The sequence below is a fragment of the Meleagris gallopavo genome, chromosome 29 (assembly GCF_905368555.1).
Source record: "Meleagris gallopavo chromosome 29, MGAL_WU_HG_1.1, whole genome shotgun sequence".
In the NCBI taxonomy this organism is placed as follows: domain Eukaryota; kingdom Metazoa; phylum Chordata; class Aves; order Galliformes; family Phasianidae; genus Meleagris; species Meleagris gallopavo.
Window position 1 is genome coordinate 2353208 of NC_139432.1, and position 19537 is coordinate 2372744.

General features: G+C 54.5%; 1 protein-coding gene and 1 long non-coding RNA gene across 2 annotated transcripts; one reads left to right on the forward strand and one right to left on the reverse strand.

Annotated features, from left to right (window-relative positions):
* Positions 1-730: 730 nt before the first annotated feature.
* On the forward strand, positions 731-16443 carry ACE (angiotensin I converting enzyme). Its single transcript, XM_010724489.4, has 25 exons — positions 731-990; positions 3750-3917; positions 5022-5109; positions 5535-5678; positions 5911-6102; positions 6233-6330; positions 6595-6767; positions 6976-7199; positions 8807-8951; positions 9237-9335; positions 9565-9687; positions 10179-10390; positions 10757-10893; positions 11048-11206; positions 11611-11698; positions 11901-12044; positions 12335-12526; positions 12656-12753; positions 13001-13173; positions 13520-13743; positions 13956-14100; positions 14300-14398; positions 14676-14798; positions 15313-15500; positions 15780-16443. Exons 1-25 carry the CDS (start codon positions 778-780, stop codon positions 15974-15976), a joined length of 3846 nt encoding a protein of 1281 aa, XP_010722791.2. The 5' UTR covers positions 731-777; the 3' UTR covers positions 15977-16443.
* Positions 16139-19537, reverse strand: LOC146542579 (uncharacterized). The gene is made up of 2 exons (XR_014880026.1): positions 19006-19537; positions 16139-17855 (listed from the first exon to the last, which is right to left on the reverse strand). It is a non-coding gene; the product is annotated as an uncharacterized LOC146542579 (long non-coding RNA).

Here is a 19537-nt window from a genome sequence, read left to right on the forward strand (position 1 = left end):
CTTCCATGGTGGGTGTCTGCTGCAACCCCACAGTGTGCTGATGTGTTCACTGTGACGTGTTCAGCCCAGGGCCTCAACCTGGGCACAGCTCCGAAGGCTGGGGCCAGACCCCAGGGAAAAGGGATTTATTTAATTAAAAAACAACAACATCAAAGAAACAAACAAAATAAAAACACGACACGAAACGAGCTATCAAGCCCATCAAAACTAGATTTGGTTTTCATTTGGAAAGAACTTTTTGTTACTCATTTGTCATCAGCTTAATTCCTCAAATCCAAACACTTTATGGGACGGGATGGGATTTCCTTCACGGTCAGAAGAAACACTGCTTTCCTCTGAAAAATGAGATTAGGCCCATGGGGAGCTGTGCCAAGAAGCTGTTGGTCAATCTGGGATGACCGTGTTGGGGTCCCTCGGTCACAGCTGTGGGAGGAGCCCGGGGACACAGCCCAGCGTGGGACAGACCCCGCAGCCGCCCACCCCACGCTGCCAGCCTTCCTCTCGCTTTATTTTCATCTCCACCCTTCCTCAATTCTTCTCCCTCTTCCCCCCCAACCTCTTCCCCTTCCCTTCGGCACGGCCGGGAGCCGAGGGGACTTTGCACCCCAAAGGCAGCGCTGTCACCCCGCTGCGGTGCAGCCCAAGGGCGAGCGCAAAAATGCTCGCTTCTTATCGGCGAAGGGAGGCAGGCACGGTGGGCAGGGTTAGCGCTGCCTTATAAGCAGGCAGCAGCGTCGGGAAGCTCCCTCGCAAGGCTCCAGCGCAGCTCCCACCACGATGCCCGCGGCTTTAGGGCTGCTGCTGCCGTGGCTGAGCCTGGTGGGTGCCCTGCAGCCGGGGCTGGAACCCCCCGAGTTCGACCCCACCGAGGCTGGGGCCGTTCTCTTCGCCGATGCCTACAACAGCACGGCGGAGATCGTCCTCTTCCAAAGCGTGTCTGCCAGCTGGAACTACAACACCAACCTGACGACCGCCAACGCTGCCCTGCAGGTGGGTGGTGGGATGGGGACAGCGGGGGGGGGTGCTGCTGGGGGGGGGAGGTCGGGGTTCACCTTCCTCTCCTTCCTCCCTGTAGGTTCCTTCCTAAGTGCCCCAAGGTGTTGGCACAGGGCTCGGACTCCCAGCCTGGGAATTGCAATGTTTTCCCCTCAAATTGTCCCTCTGGTGAGCCTCCAGCCCAACTGCCCCGGCCCCACGGCAGCCTGGGTTTATTTTTAGAGGTGTTCCCCCTTTCCCAGCACTTTTCACTCCCCTGCTCCCCCCCTTCCCACACCGGGGTCAGGTGTCAAGTGTCCCTGGCCCTGCCCCCTCCACGTCCCTGGCACTGTGCCTTGCCAGAGCCCTAAGTGTGAACACACCGCAGGGTGGCAGAGGGGCAACATTCTGTCACCCCCAACCCATGGGGACAAAGCTGGCTTTGGAGACACGCTCCAAATGTGGGAAATCTGACATCTGCCCAGTTGGTGTTGGCAGATCCCAGTGGGAAGCGATGCTGTGGGTTCCCTGCAGGTGTGGAAGGGGTTGGCATGGACTGGGGCTGGGACGTGGAGCTGCACAGCTGTTCCTGGCCCCTGTTCTGCTTGGACATTCCTCTAATGCTTGTTGGATGAGGGGAGCTGCTATGGCCACAGCACAGGGACACAGACACGGCATGGGGACACAACCACAGCGCTGTACGCAGCTCAGAGCTACATGTGCCACCCCACACAGCAAATTGGACACAGGGTCAGCACAACTCATTCATGACCAACTTGCATTTGGGGACCTGTGTGTCACCTCCATGCCCTAAGCACCATCACACAGCCCCAAGCCTGGCCAGCAGCCTGTGGGAAAGGGACACACATTGTGCGCTGCTTGTTGGTCCATGCAGGGCACAGCAGGGACAGGATGGGGACAAACACTGCCAGGGCTGCTGCCAGCTTGGCAGGACACCCCATGTTCTCCCTCCAGCCTTTTAGGGTGAGTTGAAGTGAGGTCTGGGTACACACAGACAACAGATGTTACAGTGGTCCCTGGGACCTCTGAGCACAGTGGTGCATCGCAGCCACACCAGGCAGTGGAGCTGGAGGCACCTCAGGGGCATCCCAGAGCAGCTTGTTCTCTTTCCCATATTAATAAATACCTAAGGATCACTCACTGTGCATTCACTGTGATGTCAGGGCTTCTTGAGCCAGTCCCACTCCCTTCCCAGCGGCTCCCGGATGGTTTTTTAGGATGAGAGGTGGGAGATGGAAAGAACTTTTCTGGCTGCTGTGCCCAAAATTTTGCCCCCTGTGGGAGATCTCCCAGCAGCTTGCAAAGCACCCAGCACACCGTTCGCCCGATCCCAATGCAGTGTTACCCCAGGCAGAGAGGGAGAGGAGGAGAGCCGGCCCCTGACATCAACCCATCAAAGAGAAAGCAGGGATGTGAGCTGCATGACTCAAAGACTGAGCACCAAAGGGTTAACGGGGTGTCCCAAAGGCTGAATCTGGGGGGGATTTGGTGAACCCTTGGGCCGGGTAATCTCTGCTCAGAGCTATAGCACAGAGGGACTGAGCCAGCTGTGTGCTCCCCCAGGACCTGGCAGCAGAGAGGTGGCCCAGGGGACACTGGGGAGCAGCAGCTCTCAGCCATGCAGGGATGGGCAGAGAGATCCTGGAAGGACAGAGGGGTCTGGGGCAGAGATGGCAGCCTCAGCTCACACCACCAGAGCTGTCAGGAGAATTTAGGGCATGATTGGTCTGACCAAACACAGGCGGTTGCTCAAGGAGAAGACAAAACACAGCTGGACTCTGCCTCCTGCATCTCCTGGCTCAGAAACAGAGTGCTGGAAGGGATCAGATCTCACTCATGAGCCTCCACACGTAGTGGGGACTCCCATGGGTGAAGAGCCCTTGCTGCAGGGTGTCCCTGGGGCTGCCAGTGTGATGTCCTTAGGGTGAGGCTGGAGGCACCAGGATGTCCCAAGGAGGGCTCCTGTGTTTGCTTCAGGCATCTCCCTCCCTGCCCCAGGCCACCTCCAGCCCCACTGCACTGCAACTCCTATCCCTGTAACTGCAACTCCCATCCTCCCGAGAGAATGTGGAGATTAAACTAAAACAAACCAGGCTTGTTGGGGCCAGGCTGGAAACACCACGAGTTAATGAGCTCCATAAATCATGCTGGGATGGCATAGGGCAGATGTTCTGTATGTTCTTACTGCCCACTGCTCAGGCTGGGATTCTCCCCAAAAAATCAATGTTTGCATACCGGGTGTGTGGATGCTACTGCCTGCAATGAGCCTCTTCCCAAAACTGTGGCTGCTGGCTGCAGTTCCAGCTGCCTAAATAATTCCCACGCTGCAGGAGCTTCTGCTGTCCCATAGCCTGAGAAGGGAGGTTGGGGCTGGCAGAATTGGAGGCTGGAGATGGTGGGAGACTCAAAACTGAGTGCACCTCCAGGGGTTGCATCTCCAGGGCAAATGAGTACTCCTTTGCCAGCTGAAACCCAGGTGTGGGGCTCATAGGGCACAGAGCAGGGGTTGCCCACGTGGCGTGGACATCCCATCCCTGTGCCCCCATCCCAGCCAAGCTACAACATCGCCTCCAAAACAGGTCTCAAATGCCACCTCCTTGTCTGCAGCTTTGGATTCTGCTGGAAACTGCTGTCTCTTTCTATAAATGTCACTTGGGGATGTCTCTGTTTGTCCCCACATGTCCCGTGCCTTCTGGCTTGCACAAACCCTCGTGACACTGCATGCAGTGGCACATCCCCCCCTCTCCATGCAGGTCGAGGCATCGCTGGAGGAACAAAACTTCACAGAATTGTGGGGGAAGAAAGCCAAAGAGCTCTATGGCAACATGTGGAGCAATTTCAGTGACCCACAGCTGAAGAAAATCATCGGCTCCATCCAGACCCTGGGGCCCTCCAACCTGCCCCTGGACAAGCGGCAGCAGGTAGGTGATATGTTGGTGAAGCCCTGGAGATGCTTGCATGCTGCTAAATCCTCTGAAAGCCATTTTTCCCTGTGCATCCAGACCCCTCTGCTGGCCCTTCATTGTGTTTTGAAGGGATGATGTGAAGTGGGGAAGCGATGGAGGGGACAGATGGGATTTGTGGTTCCCCCTTGGGGATGCACGTGGCCGGTATCAGTCCCTAACATCAGCACAGAGCTACCTGTGAGGAGGAACCGGAGATTTCCTGCTTACACTGAGGGCTCTGGGTGTACCCTGGATACCATCCAACATATGCCCACAGCTGGAGGCCAGCTGGTTTGGCTGCCCCTGAGCACAGCCCAGCACTGGGTACATCAGGATGGCCTGAGATTTCCCCATAGTAATCCTGAGCTTGCAGGGTCTGGAGCTTAAATGCAAGTAAAATGCTCCAGGCTGCAATGTCTGTGCATGTCTGCTGGCTCTTGGGTTACCTCTCCACTGCAGCATAGCTCAGCTTGTGAGCTCCTCATAGGAGCACCATTGGCCCCGGTTCCTTCCTGGAAACCTATCCCTGATAACAGAGAGCATCACATCTCCCAACACACCATCTGCATTTCCCCCCTGCTTGCACCCTCTGCCGTCATCCAGCACTGTCCCTTCCGCCCACCCCAAGCAGAGGAATGGGGGAGAGAGAGGGACGGAATTTCCTTCCCTGGGAATGAGCTCCCTGGGCACATTCCAGGAAACCTCCTGTCGCTATTGTTTGCTGTTATTGAAGTTTGGAGAAATAAATACCCTTCCCTCCTCCTGCTCCTTTTTTAATTTTTTTTTTTTTTTTTTTTTTTTTTGCCCTCTCTGATAAACAGACTGTTCTATCTGATGAAGGGCACTATAAATAGCTGTGCTCCAGGACAAGGAGGCTGTGCATGGGTTGTCTGTCCCAAAGAGCCTCTGCACAACGGGTGCAGAAATGATGCTCACTTCCCCCAAAATTGCGTTGTACAAACACACTGGGTCCTCTTCCGGACACACTCACGTGCTCCGGAGGTGGGAAGTCTTTGTAAATCCCTCCTGAACAGCCATTCCCACCCCCTTCCAGCCCTAATGCCTTTTCCCTCCCCACAGTACAACACCATCCTGAGCGACATGGACAAAATATACTCCACAGCCAAGGTGTGCCTTGACAATGGGACCTGCTGGGATCTGGAGCCAGGTACAGATCGTTCCCAACCCTGTCCCCTGCCTCCCAGTGACCACATCCAGTGTGCTCTGATCCTCAACAGGTCATAGTTGATAGGGTCCTGGTTCATGTTCATGGGGTTGGAGATGAAGAATGTTTTGAAGGATCTGGAGCACAAGTCTAGAGCACCAAGGCATGGTGGTGATGGGTGATTGGACTAGTTGATCTTAGAGATCTTTTTCAACCTCACAGATTCTACGAGTGGGCACAGTAGGAGTGGGTTGGTGGTTGGACTTGATGACCTTTGTAGTTCTTTCCAATCTTTATGGTTCTATGATTCTGTGTTCTGTGTCCGACGCAATGGTGATGGCACCTCACAGACCTGCTGTGGGACATGCCCTGCTTCTGCTCCTCCTTCCCACTGGGCTCTCATGTCCTGCTTGTCCCCTCTGTCCCAGACATCTCAGACATCATGGCCAGCTCCCGCAGCTACAAGAAGCTCCTCTACGCCTGGGAGGGTTGGCACAATGCTGCAGGCAACCCACTGCGTGCCAAGTACGAGGAGTTCGTGACGCTGAGCAACGAGGCGTATCAGATGGACGGTGCGAGCAGGATGGGGGATATGGGGTGGCCAGGGGTGGGAATCAGGGAAGTGTGGTGTCCCGCTCTCCCCATCCCAAATGCACAGAGCTTCCACTTCCCCCCTGCCCAGGTGTTGACACCTTGAGTTAGGAGTAAAATTCCCACTGATGCTCAACAGTCCCAGCTCTTGGGGCTGGATATAGGGGCAGCCCTTTGGGGTTAAAGCCAGGGGTCATCACTGCCTCCCTGCAGGATTTGAGGACACAGGCAGCTACTGGCGCTCCTGGTACGACTCCACCACCTTCGAGGATGACCTGGAGCATCTCTACAACCAGCTGGAGCCACTCTACCTCAACCTGCACGCTTTTGTCCGAAGAAAGCTCTATGATCGCTATGGCCCCAAATACATTAACTTGAAGGGCCCCATCCCTGCTCACCTCCTCGGTAAGGGCCAGGGGTGCTGGTGGGGCTGGAGAGCTGTAACAGGACTGGGGGGGGCAGGTCCCAACTATTGTTGTGTTTTTCTTCCTCTTGTCCCATCTCTGTCTCCACTCCTGCTGTTTTCTGCTTTCAGGCAACATGTGGGCTCAGCAGTGGAATAATATCTATGATCTAATGGTCCCCTACCCTGATAAGCCTAACCTGGATGTCACAAGCACCATGGTGAATCAGGTACAGGGCTGAGGGACTTGTTAGTGGCACCAGTTGGAAAAAAAAAGGGGAGGTATTGTCCATAACATTGAGCCTATAGGGGTGGTTGCCCATATCCGCATAAAGAACAGCAGAAAAGCCATTTTGGGGGAGGGTTAGGGACACAGGAATGATTCCGCTTCCCCTCCAGCAATGGTCAAAGAGGCAGCAGATGAGAAAAGGGCTGGTGATGCAGTGGGACCAGTTCTGGGGTCTATATTTATACCATCCCACATGTCCTACCAGGGCTGGAATGCCACCCACATGTTCCGGGTCTCGGAGGAGTTCTTCACTTCCCTGGGACTGCTGGAAATGCCACCTGAGTTCTGGGACAAGTCCATGCTGGAGAAGCCAGCAGATGGCCGGGAAGTGGTGTGTCATGCCTCAGCGTGGGACTTCTACAACCGCAAGGACTTCAGGTGTGTGGGTCATGCAGGGGGATCTGCATCCCATCTCGGTGGGATAAGTTTTCAAGGTACCACAGTGCTCTGCTTTCCCATTCACTGAGTTTGTATTTTCCACATGGAGTTCTGCCACCCTATTAGGGACCCTGAGGTCCTGTCAAGGGGTGCATGGGCAGGGCAGGAGCCCTCACCCAGCTCAGATAATTCTGCTTTCACCCAACAGGATCAAGCAGTGCACAACAGTGACCATGGAGCAGCTGTTCACAGTGCACCACGAGATGGGCCACGTGCAGTACTACCTGCAGTACAAGGACCAGCCTGTCTCCTTCCGTGGTGGGGCCAACCCTGGCTTCCACGAGGCCATTGGTGATGTCATGTCCCTGTCCGTCTCCACCCCCAGCCACCTCCAGAAAATTGGGCTCCTCAGCAGTGCTGTCGAGGATGAAGGTACAGCAGGTGTTCTGCAGATCTGGAGGGTTCAAACACTGCCTGTGGCACCAGAAATGGAGGGGGTGTACCAGGGTAGGCTGCGGTCTGGCAACACAGCCCAGAGAAGGAAAAGCCCCATGCCTTTTACTCATGCTTATTTACAAGCACAGACCCTTCTTTTCTCTGTGGATCCATGCATGGATCCCTTCTTGGCTCCCTAGACAGCCCCTTCTTGACTCATGACTACATGGACATTTCCTGCTTGTCTCCATCAACAACCCCTACTTGACTCATCAAATTATAGAATGGCCTGAGTTGAAAAGGACCACAAAGCTCATCTAGTTCCAACCCCCTGCTGTGTGCAGGTCACCAACCAGCAGCCCAGGCTGCCCAGAGCCACATCCAGCCTGGCCTTGAATGCCTGCAGGGATGGGGCATCCACAACCTCCTTGGGCAACCTGTTCCAGTGCCTCACCACCCTCTGAGTTCATTCTTTTCACCACCAAAAGCAGCAGTGATGCTCCCCAGAGCCTGTCCATTCCCTTTCCCAGCAGTCCCAAACCTGACAGCAGCATCTCTGTGCTTTATCAGCATCAGTCGTTCTGGTGTTTCCCCTCCCCTCATCAAGAAGCTCCCAGGAGCCCCCTGAGCAGCTCTGCAGAGGTAGCACTGAGCTCTCACGTGCTCAGTCACGAGAGCAGTTGGCGGATGACACGTCTGCCTGCCAGGCAGTGCAGCAGAGGAGGACTTGTCGCTGCAGGACACTGCCTAGCTTGGCAAGGATCTCCTCCCTGCAGCCACCTCTCAGCCAACACGTCAAAGCAGATGGCAGCAGAGCAAACAGAGCGTTCACAGCCTCCTGCCGCAGGCGGCTGCTTTGAAGAGGAGAGATGGTCCCGGGTCCTCCTGCCTTGTCATTAAATCCACTTCATGACAAGGAGGCCATCACAGCACACAAGAGTGCTGGGCTGGTGCTGTACAAGCAGCATGGAGCAGATGGTCCCTGCCTCCAGGCATCGCTGTCTGACTAACAGGTCCTTGGCTGCCACGCCAGCACTGCAATGGTAGCCAGCAGCCCTTCAGAGCACTGCTGCCAACCCTTCCTGACCCCTCAGCTTCAGCTGGCTCTCCAGCTGGTCCTTCTTCAACCTGCTTTGCAGGGTTTCCCCAGAGAGCAGAGGAAAGCAGATGTCACCACCCGCTGTGCTTCCCATGGAATGGTGGTTACTGTCCCAGTTTTGACTCCAGTTCTGGATCCAAACTGTAGCATTGTTTGTTGTGCCATATCAGCCCTGGGGAGCAAACCCCTTTCAGCCTAAAGACCCTATAGAGTGAACGTGTGCATTAGAGTTACCCTCATCAAAGACATTTTCATGCTGAGAGCCAGGCTGAGGGCAAGGGAACACTGGGTTTGTCACTTCCAAGTTGCCCCAGGCAGGAGCTGCAGCTAGAAAAAGCCTCCTCTGCCCCATGCAAGCTTCGCTAGAGAGCAAAATTACAAGTTGAAATGCTGTTCCAACTGCTCATCCAGCTCTCCTCACCCTGTTGGCAACAAAAAGTCTGGTGACCTTAGTGCTATCCACCCAGGCTCCTTCCCTGCCCCATCCAGGCTCTGTTTCCTGCAGAGAGCAACATCAACTACCTGCTGAAGATGGCTTTGGAGAAGATTGCCTTCCTGCCCTTTGGCTACCTCATCGACCAGTGGCGCTGGAATGTGTTCAATGGCCGCACACCCCCGAGCCGTTACAACTACGACTGGTGGTACCTGAGGTAGGGATGGTCAGTGAGGGTGGATGCATGCATGGAGGCTGAGGATGTGCAGGGAGGGAAAAAATGGCAGTGGGATGGATGGATGGATGGATGGATGGATGGATGGATGGATGGATGGATGGGTGGATGGATGGATGGATGGGTGGATGGGTTGAGGAACGGAAATACAGGAAAGGACACAACTGTTCAGCTCTCTTTAGCACTGTGTCTTCTTTTCCTGTTCCCTCCCTTGGTTCATCTGGCTTTCTCTTTCCAGTTTGTATTCTCGTTCTCTGTTGTCTACAGAACCAAATACCAGGGTATTTGTGCTCCAGTTTCGAGGAATGAAAGCAACTTTGACCCCGGAGCAAAGTACCACATCCCTGGGAACACCCCTTACATCAGGTAGAGGAGGTGCTGGGAAGGGGATGGGGGTTTGTGGGGGGTGCAGGGACCCCAACTCTTCAGATAGAGACCGGGATGCATTGCTCCTGCTCGAGACACAGAGAACATCCAATAGTTGGGAGCAAAAACAGTGGGGAGCAGACGTGTGGCAAGGTGCCTTCAGCCATGCCCTGGGACACATCTGCTTCCCTTTGTCCCCAGTGCTCACCTTCACGGGCTTCCTCGGCAGGTACTTTGTGAGTTTCATCCTCCAGTTCCAGTTTCACAAGGCGCTGTGCCAGGCGGCCAACCACACCGGTCCCCTGCACACCTGTGACATCTACATGTCCAAAGAGGCTGGAGCCAAACTCAGGTGGGGACAGAGGAGGGTCGGGACAATCGCCACGGGCAGATGTGTGCGTGGAAGCTGATGGTGTGCAAGGAAGAAAGGAAGGAAAGAAGAAAGGAAGGAAGGAAAAAGTGGCCATGGAGATGGCTGGAGAAATAGCTTTGCAGATGGATGGATGGATAGATGGAAATTCATGGAAGCACTGGGGTGGGGTGAGTGGTCCTCACCAGAGTCCTGCTATTATCCCCATCACTAGCTCCACTCAGACAAGAGGTCACTGAAGCATGTTTGGTTCCCATTGACTCCCTGGGTGTTAATGAATGCATGAGAATGTGATGGAGAGTTTTCAGCCCCCAAGCACAGAATAGCTGGGGGGCTTCAGTGGCAGTTTTCCAGGTTTGTCTCCCTCTCAGGAACAGTATCTTCAGCCCTTGTGGTGCTGAGATTCCACCACTGCTTTTTTCCCATTCATGCCCTGGTCTCATGCCAACTCCTACTGTCCCACTTCATTGCAGGGAGGTGTTGAAGGCTGGATCTTCCAAGTCATGGCAGGAAATCCTGTTCAACCTCACTGGCACGGATAAGATGGATGCTGGGGCGCTCCTGGAGTATTTCAGCCCTGTCACCACCTGGTTGCAGGAGCAGAACAACAAGACCAACGAGGTGCTGGGCTGGCCTGAGTTTGACTGGCGTCCCCCTGTCCCCGAAGGCTACCCTGAAGGCATCGGTAAGGCTGGGACTGGGAGAAGCCAAGAGAAATCACTAAATCCTAGGCAAGACAAGGGGGTTTCTGCAGCAGATAAGTGGGGCCTCCATACCAGGAAAAAGAGAAATACTCAGCCTAAGGATGTTGTTTCCTGGGTGGTTTCGTATTCCATTGAAGCAGGTGCCATTCGCCTGCCCAAGTGGGTCTAGAGTGTGTATTTTGTCCTGATATCCCACCCCCTGTCCCATGGGACACTTGCATCTTCAGCCTGCTCCCAGGTTGTGGCATCCTTCAGTAGACCTGCAGCTGTGGAAAAGGTTCAGCCATGGGGAGATGCTCTTGTAAACAGGACTTCCTCTCTCTTCCCTCGTTTATGTCTTCCTCTAGATAAAATAGTAGATGAAGCACAAGCTAAAGAGTTCTTGTCCGAGTACAACAGCACGGCTGAAGTGGTGTGGAATGCTTACACTGAGGCATCTTGGGACTACAACACCAACATCACTGACCACAACAGGGAAGTCATGGTATGGAAACAACCCTGGGATTGTATGGGGAAGAACATGTGGGAAGCCATGGGGATGCTGGCAGTTGTGGCACAGCAGGCGGTGTTTCTGGTAACGGCCTGTCTCAGGGATCTCCCTCAGGTAACTTCTCTCCTGTCTCCTCCTGTTTTTACAGCTGGAGAAGAACTTGGCCATGTCCAAGCACACCATTGAGTATGGCATGAGAGCCAGACAGTTCGACCCCTCGGACTTCCAGGACGAAACTGTCACCCGCATCCTCAATAAGTTGAGTGTTCTTGAGAGGGCAGCCCTGCCAGAGGATGAGCTGATGGAGGTGAGCTGCAAGGGGACAGAACAGGTCTGGGTGTCCTTTGCCACTGTTTTGTGTGAAGACACAGGCTTCTCCCAGATTTTAGGAAGTAACACTGGGCAGCTGCCCCTGCCATTGCAGAAAGTGGTGGTTTGAGACCTGCTACACAAAGGAAAGGTCCTTGCCTCCAGGGTTTCCCACTCAAATATTGTCTATGCCATCCTGCAGTGGGGTCCAGCTGCTTGGATGACAACAGCACCTTGTGTGCTGGCCCAACACTTTCCATACTGACTCAACTTCTGGGCTCACACAACCTTCCAGGACAGTGTGGAAGGGGGCAGAAGGAAACACCCAGGGGCTGTGTTATTCCCCAGGAGCAGGAGCAGGAGCAAGGATAAGAAACTCACATAATGCGATCTCCTTTGCAGTACAACACCCTCCTCTCAGAAATGGAGACCACATACAGCGTAGCCAAGGTCTGCAGGGAGAACAACACCTGCCACCCCTTGGATCCTGGTAAGAGCTGGCAGGGAGTTCAGTGGTTCTTCTGCAGCAGCTCCAGGAAGGAGGGATTCTTCACAGGGGCACAGAGAAGGGTCATGAAGGGGCCCTTCCACCCTCTCTGCGACGTCCCCTGGGCAGTGCATTGGGTCTAGCATCATTGCAGCAGGCCAACCCACGCAACACCATCAGTCTGCCTTCATTGCTCTCTCTTCAGACCTCACGGACATCCTGGCTACCTCACGGGACTATAACGAGCTCCTCTTTGCCTGGAAGGGCTGGCGGGATGCTTCTGGGGCGAAAATCAAGGACAAATACAAGAGATACGTGGAACTGAGCAACAAGGCAGCTGTGCTGAATGGTCAGTGTCCTGCTCCTTCAGACACCCACCATCACCTTGGAACCCTGTGGTTTCATATTCCATTGAAGCAGGTGCCATTCGCCTGCCCAAGTGGGTCTAGAGTGTGTATTTTGTCCTGATATCCCACCCCCTTCCCAGGAGGGAATTCCCAGCAGGAATCGTCCAGATCAGAGCCAACATCTTAGAGGTCCCACCAATTCTCATTGAGTCCTCTGTCTCACTGAGGAAACCTGGGGCCCAAGACTTGCCCAAGAAGGGAATTGACAGCTTCTGTTCTTACCCTACCACAGGATACACAGACAATGGGGCTTACTGGAGATCCCTGTATGAGACACCCACCTTTGAGGAAGATCTGGAGAGGCTGTACCTGCAGCTGCAGCCCCTATACCTCAACCTGCATGCCTACGTACGTCGAGCCCTGTACAACAAATATGGAGCAGAGCACATAAGCCTGAGGGGTCCCATTCCTGCTCACTTGCTGGGTAAGGGCTTTGCTGGGCAGAGTTGTGTTTCCCAGCAGGAAGATTGCTACTAGCCCAATCCTGTGCACAAGTTGAGAGTAACCGGTTGCCTTTTCTCTCCTCTCCATGTCTCCCTCCTGCACTTCCCAGGCAACATGTGGGCCCAGTCATGGTCCAACATCTTCGACTTGGTGATGCCCTTCCCAGATGCCACCAAGGTGGATGCAACTCCAGCCATGAAACAACAGGTCAGTGCTTTCACAGCTTGAACTGCCCCTTGGGAGCCAATACCAACATTGCTAAATGCTTTGATGCTACCAAAAACTTCTATGAAATGTTCTTTCCCCATCTGGATGTACCACAGGCGGGATCCAGCTCTAATTGCCATCTACAGATTTCCCTTCCCCAGAAGGACAAAACTGTCCCCAGCCTTACTCCAGCAACCCCAGGAGTCTCCACTGCCCCTCACCAAACCCTCTGTCTGCTTCTCCCCAGGGCTGGACGCCCAAGATGATGTTTGAGGAGTCAGACCGTTTCTTTACCTCCCTGGGCCTCATCCCCATGCCGCAGGAGTTCTGGGACAAGTCCATGATTGAGAAGCCAGCAGATGGGCGGGAGGTGGTGTGTCATGCCTCAGCCTGGGACTTCTACAACCGCAAGGACTTCAGGTAGGATGAGGGCACACAGACCCACTGGTAATCAAGATGCTGGCACTGCTGGTAGGAGCCCCCGCGGCAGACGGAGGGCAAACCACACCTACCCCGACTTGTCCTGGAGATGAAAAAGGCAATGAATACCAGCAGGGAATGGGCAGGGGCAGCAGGAAGGCAGGAAGATGGCCAGAGACCAATCCCGTGGAGCAAGACCAGCCCAGGCTGGCATCAGACCTGGGGAGGGGAGACATGGAAAGAGACCAAAGAGAAAATTAGCTTAATGGGGTATGGTCTTTCCTGAAGACTTTCACCCCTCAACACTGCCCTCTGTTCTCTCCCCCTCCCACTTATTCTCATCCAGGATCAAGCAGTGCACCGTGGTGAACATGGATGACCTAATCACAGTGCACCATGAGATGGGCCATGTGCAGTACTTCCTGCAGTACATGGACCAGCCCATCTCCTTCCGTGATGGAGCCAACCCTGGCTTCCACGAGGCCATCGGGGATGTTATGGCCTTGTCTGTTTCCACCCCGAAACACCTGCACAGCATCAACCTGCTGGACCAAGTGACAGAAAATGAAGGTGAGCTGGCATGGGAACACTCACACAGCACAGAGCTTGGGGAGGCAGCTGGAAATGTCAGGGAAGAAGATACCAGGGACATGCATGGTGTCTGAGTATCAGTGGAAGGGACAAGATCCAACAGGGGCACTCTGCTGTTGGGTGGAATGATCCATACAGGGTGGAGAGGTGGCTGTAGTACTGCCTTGTTCACATCTTCCCACCCTGGGCAGAAAGTGACATCAACTACCTGATGAGCATCGCCCTGGACAAAATTGCCTTCCTGCCTTTTGGATACCTCATGGACCAGTGGCGCTGGAAGGTGTTTGATGGGCGGATCAAGGAGGATGAGTACAACCAGCAGTGGTGGAACCTCAGGTATGCTCACGTTCAGACCTCTCTTTGGTGCTTGGCCATCACTCCTCTTTGTGTTTTCTCCATGTGGCCCAGTTGACTGCAGTGGGGACATGATGGGATACATAACCCCTCATCCTGTCCTCACAACCCTCCATAACCCCTTCCAGTTAAGCCCACCTTCTCCTCCCCAAGCTGGTCTAATTCTCCCTCTCTGACCCAGGCTGAAGTACCAGGGCTTGTGTTCACCAGTACCAAGGTCTGAAGATGACTTTGACCCAGGGGCAAAGTTTCACATCCCTGCCAACGTCCCCTACATCAGGTGAGGAAGCAGAGCTTGGTCAGGGGGCACCTCTTGGATAAATGAGCCCATGCAGAAGCTGGATTTGGGAACTCTCCAACAAGGATGGGCTCATCCCTCCAAGTAGCCATAAGCACATGTTAAAAGGAAAAATGGCATCACCAGATTGGGCCAAATTGATGCAGGTGGAGCTTCAAAGCCAGTAACGCTTCTCCAAGCTGAGATTCTGCAGGAGGGGGGAGAACATTCAGCTCCCTTCACAGCCACTAGCAGAGTCTGTCCCCATGTAACCCTCCAGGTACTTTGTCAGCTTCGTCATCCAGTTCCAGTTCCACGAGGCGCTCTGCAAAGCAGCTGGGCACACGGGACCCCTGCACACATGTGACATCTACCAGTCCAAGGAGGCCGGGAAGCTCCTGGGGTAGGTGTATGGGCAGAGTCTTTATGTCCAAGTACCTTAAAGTCAAACCATGGCTCAGGAAGACAGGAGGCAATGCAGCTCCTGGTGCCCCATCCCTTCCTTGTTCCAGCCACATCCCCGTCCCTGGGCTGTGGGACCCTGGGTGCTGCAGCTGTGATTGCAAAAGCAGCCACTAGATGGTAGCTGGGACCCTGGCAGAGGGGAAGGCTCACTTCTCCTCCTCCTCCTCTTCCTCCCCCGCAGCCCACCCGTTCCTTAGTGAAAACAGCCCCCTCGCTTCAAGGAAAGTGCCTGCAAAATTAACCCTTTCAACCCATAAAGTGAACTGCATCAGGCTGAATTCACTGGAGGGTTTTATTCCAACATCCTACATGAAAACCTCTCTCTGTGCTCGCAGCCCTGTGGGTGTCAGAAGGCATAGACTGTGCCCCAGGGCTGCTGGCACCAAGAACCCCAAGCCCTGGGGAAGATGAGGGCCATGAGGAATCCATGGATCCAATTTCTCCCCCCACAGAGATGCCATGAAGCTGGGTTTCAGCAAGCCATGGCCTGAAGCCATGCAGCTCATCACGGGACAGCCCAACATGTCAGCAGAGGCCCTGATGAGCTACTTTGAGCCCCTCATGACATGGCTGGTGAAGGAGAACACAAAGAACGGGGAGGTGCTGGGCTGGCCCGACTACAGCTGGACTCCTTACGCAGGTACAGGTGGAAATGGGCTGGACATGGTCCACGGTGGGGGCAGATTTTGGTCCTCACCAGGGTGGGGATGCAGTTCATGGTAGGCGTGTAGCTGCTCCAGTGCTCCTTGGCCACCCCAATAACCACAGGGGATTTGGATGCCTCTCATTGATTTCACAGCAAGCTGAGTCTCAAGCAGACAAGTCACTCAAGAGCCCGGCCACGGGAGGGCAGGTGACCCACTGCACCCATCCCAGAGCCACTAGCACCAATCATATCCCTCCTTTCTCTATTTTCCAGCCACCGAATTGCACGCTGCCACTGACACAACTGATTTTCTGGGCATGTCTGTCGGCACCAAACAAGCCACTGCGGGCGCCTGGGTCCTGCTGGCACTGGCACTTGTCTTCCTGATCGTCTCCATTTTCTTGGGTGTCAAGTTGTTCTCATCAAGGAGAAAGGCCTTCAAATCCAGCTCGGAAATGGAACTGAAATAAGGCAGCCACAGACGGGGGAGCGCAGACAGGGTGCGAGCGCGGGCACTTGGGCAGCTGGTGGCAATGCTGAGGGCACTTCTGCCCACGAAGCCATGGGTTTCCACAGCCCAGGACTCCTGTCTCCAATCAGGTTGGACATTTTTTTTTCCACTATGCAAGAGCCAAAGCAGAAAAGAGCTATTTATTTGCCAACATCTGCATAAAAGGAAGAGAAATTCAGGCACCGGCAGGCACGGAGCCATCAGGGACTGCTGCTGTGCCCAGGGGGGAGTGAATCCAGCGTGAACCCCCACCACCCATCTCCAGCCCCTGTGCCAGGATGGGCAAAGCCATGGGGGCTCCAAGTGACAGAGGGCAGGCTTGGGAGGGACAGAGTATGCTTCTGACCTCTGCCCATCCCTGGTTTGCGCACTGCTGGGCTGTTCATTTGCATGGATGAGAAATAAACCCATGTCTTGTCACCCCCAGTGCAGCAGCTCGACTCTTTCTTGGGGGTGGGGTATCTCAGTGGGATGCTCCAGCACTGAATGACGTGCACTTATGTAAGAGCCGGGGGGGGCTCTGAGGTCAACAGTCGCCGCCCGCTCTCCAGCTCCGATTATCTTGGGATCAGCAGTGCTTGAGGCTTTTTTTTTTCACCCCCATCTTTCTTCTGCTTCTGTAAATAAAACTTCGTATTTGTTCTGCAGTGATTAGGTGCAAAACTAATCCCAGGCCAGGGATTATTGCAGCCTTAAAGAGCTGCGGTCTGCTGCAGCCCCAAGCAGGAGGGGAAATAAGGGGATGTAGGATGGATCCTGCTGTCTCTCCCATCTGATTGCCTCCACCCTCAGCCATCCCTTACATCGGGAAACTGAGACCCCAGAGGCACCCAAGCAGAAGGCAGATGCCTGCCCAGTCATGCTCAGGTTTGTTGTTGTTTGCTTCCAACCCTCCTCCATCCATGCACAGTACAGCCGCAGGGAGGGGCCCCCACCAGTTTCTTCTCTTCCCACCATATTCCCTGGGCTGGGAAAGCAGCTGCCCAAACACCCAAGCACACCCACCCCAAAGCAGCTGCCCTGTGCCCCAGCACACTGAGCACTGTCCTTACCCCCCATCCCAGCTCACAGAACAAAGACTTTATGTCATGTCCCACTGCAGGGTGAGAGCTGGTGTGAAGCCAAGCTTGTTTCCAGCCTCGTAGGACAGGCTGATGCAGGTGTGCTCCATCAAGCTCAGCTCATTGCTGGTAATTTTGAGCCCCGTGGCTCCTTTCTGCACAGTTAATGAAGGAATGAGGTCTCCAAGGTCAACAAGGTCCTGCCAGCATCATGAGAATTGTTTTATGGAGAGAAAAAGAGCCTCACTGAACACTGTCATTCAGGGACTGCAATACAAGCTCAGCCCCAAGTCAACATCAGAAGATCCACAAGGAGCTGAATGTCCTGGAAGAGGACATTGGACAATGCCACAGTGGTGGGTGATGAGTGCACTGAGCTGTGGTCTCCTGGTCAGAGAGGTTACACAAGACAAAGATTCACCCAGGAGATGGAGGAGGACACCACGTTACCGTCATCACAGGTCCAGGATTTAACCACACAGTAGGACAGAACACCAAGTTGCTCCCAACCCAGCTGACAGCAAAGCAAAGTTCCCAACCTGAGCTTAAATGGAGTGGCTGAGCCGTGGGTGGGAGAACAGGTGAAGTTTTCAGAGCAATCAATAATTGCTGATGCCCTCAGGGCTCTGCTAAACCATCACCGATGTTCTACAGGATACCTTTAAAAGGAGGATGATTTCCCTTCCCTATTGTGATAACATCTGGAGAGATTTTGCTGCCTTCTGGCTTCTGCATCATGCTTCCTGCTGAAATTAGGAGGCTTGGCAAAATTGCTCCCTAGGAAATAAAAATAAATAGAAAAGACTGGGGAAAAAGAAGAGATTTCCCTCCCAGTTCACATCGCTCCTCTGAGGGGAGCTCAGAAAGCATCACCCCACACCTGAGGGCTGTGCTGGGGATGTGTGTGCATAAAGCTTGCAGAGGGCAAATCTGCCTTGAAAACCCCACAAATCAAAAGCAAGAATCACGCTGAGTTCCCTTTTCCATCTCAAAGACCCTTTGGGCACAGCAAAAAAAAAAAAAAAAAGAAAAAATCATTTTCCAATGTTTTTGTGCTTATTATCCACACTCAGCTGCAGGAAGGTGACTGCCGGGGGGACCCCACATCCCTGGTGCTGGAGGAGGCCCGGCCAGACCAGGTCTATTCTTAGCTGGTGGGTGGCCAGGCAGGGCGTGCAGGGCTGCGTTCCTCACATTCCCCTTCCCCGGGGACAAGGAGCGCCTGGAAACACGCAGCAGCAGTTTGGCAGCACCCTGCACCCAGGGGCCAGCAGCAGGGGCCACCCCGAGCAGGGGGTGTCAATAGGGGTATATGGCACAAGGTTAGGGTCACCGGGCCCCTTATCCCAGGAGCCTCACACCCCCCATTTCCCCTCCATCAGCCCCTGGGCAGGGACAGGCTGCTTTACCCAGGGTGATCCCTATGAATGTCCCCCCAGCTCTGTGCTGTTGCTTTCTGTCCTTGTCCCCCCTGGGCAGTGGCAGTGCCACTCCTGCTTCCTTGGGGTGTACCAGAAGTGGGACCCCAAGAAGTCACCTCATCCTCATGCCCACCATTCAGTGCACATGGGACAAAGGGGACCATCCCCAATCCTCCTGCTTGAGCCAGTAGTTTCCCCACAGAGCAGGGAAGGAATTTCCACGAACTAGAGGTGATGACAGAGCATGTCACCAAGCCCAAGCATTCAGCTCTCCTCTCCCTCAGCCAAGGAGGATTCCAGCCAAGCAGACTCACTGCAGCCACCAACAGTCACCTCCCAGAAGCTGTGACGTGTAGCCACATCCTGCCCTTACCTGGACATCCCTGCAGCACTGCCTTGAGTTATTGCAGCCTGCTGCTCACCCCATCCATCCTTCTGCTGCCCACATCCACTCTCCTGCTGACCCCATCCATCCTCCTGTTAGCCCCATCCATCCTCCTACTCACCCCATCCATCCCCTGCTCACTCCATCCATCCTCCCAGTCCCAAGAACAAGGGGAGAGCCATGATCCTGCCCTGTGCCTCAGTTTTTCCCTCTGTGCAGAGTGCACATGAAGAATGGCGGTGAATTGAGCATGTCACATCCTGGAGCTGAGCTTCCATGGCTTTTTCTGCTGCTTCCACATGAGAATTGGCCTCTGCTGGGGAACAACCCCCATGACCTGGCTTAATGTCACCAAGTCCTACCCAGGTTTCCAGCCTCCTCTCCCCTGTCCATCCCTGGAGCACCTCCCAGCAGCCGAGGGCACAAACACTACCAGACAGGCAGGATGCCTGTGCCAATTCGGAGACAGCCCTGCTGGCTGCCAGCAGTCCTATCTTTCTGTCCTCAGCCTCACTCTCTAGCTGTGTTTGCAGCCCAGCTCTAATTACAGCAATGTGGAGGAACACCAGCTCACAGTTGGCAAACATTTCTCCCGGCAGGCGTCAGCCGGCAGCTGCAGCGTTGGGATTTGGGTGGTTGCCCATCCTCACCGA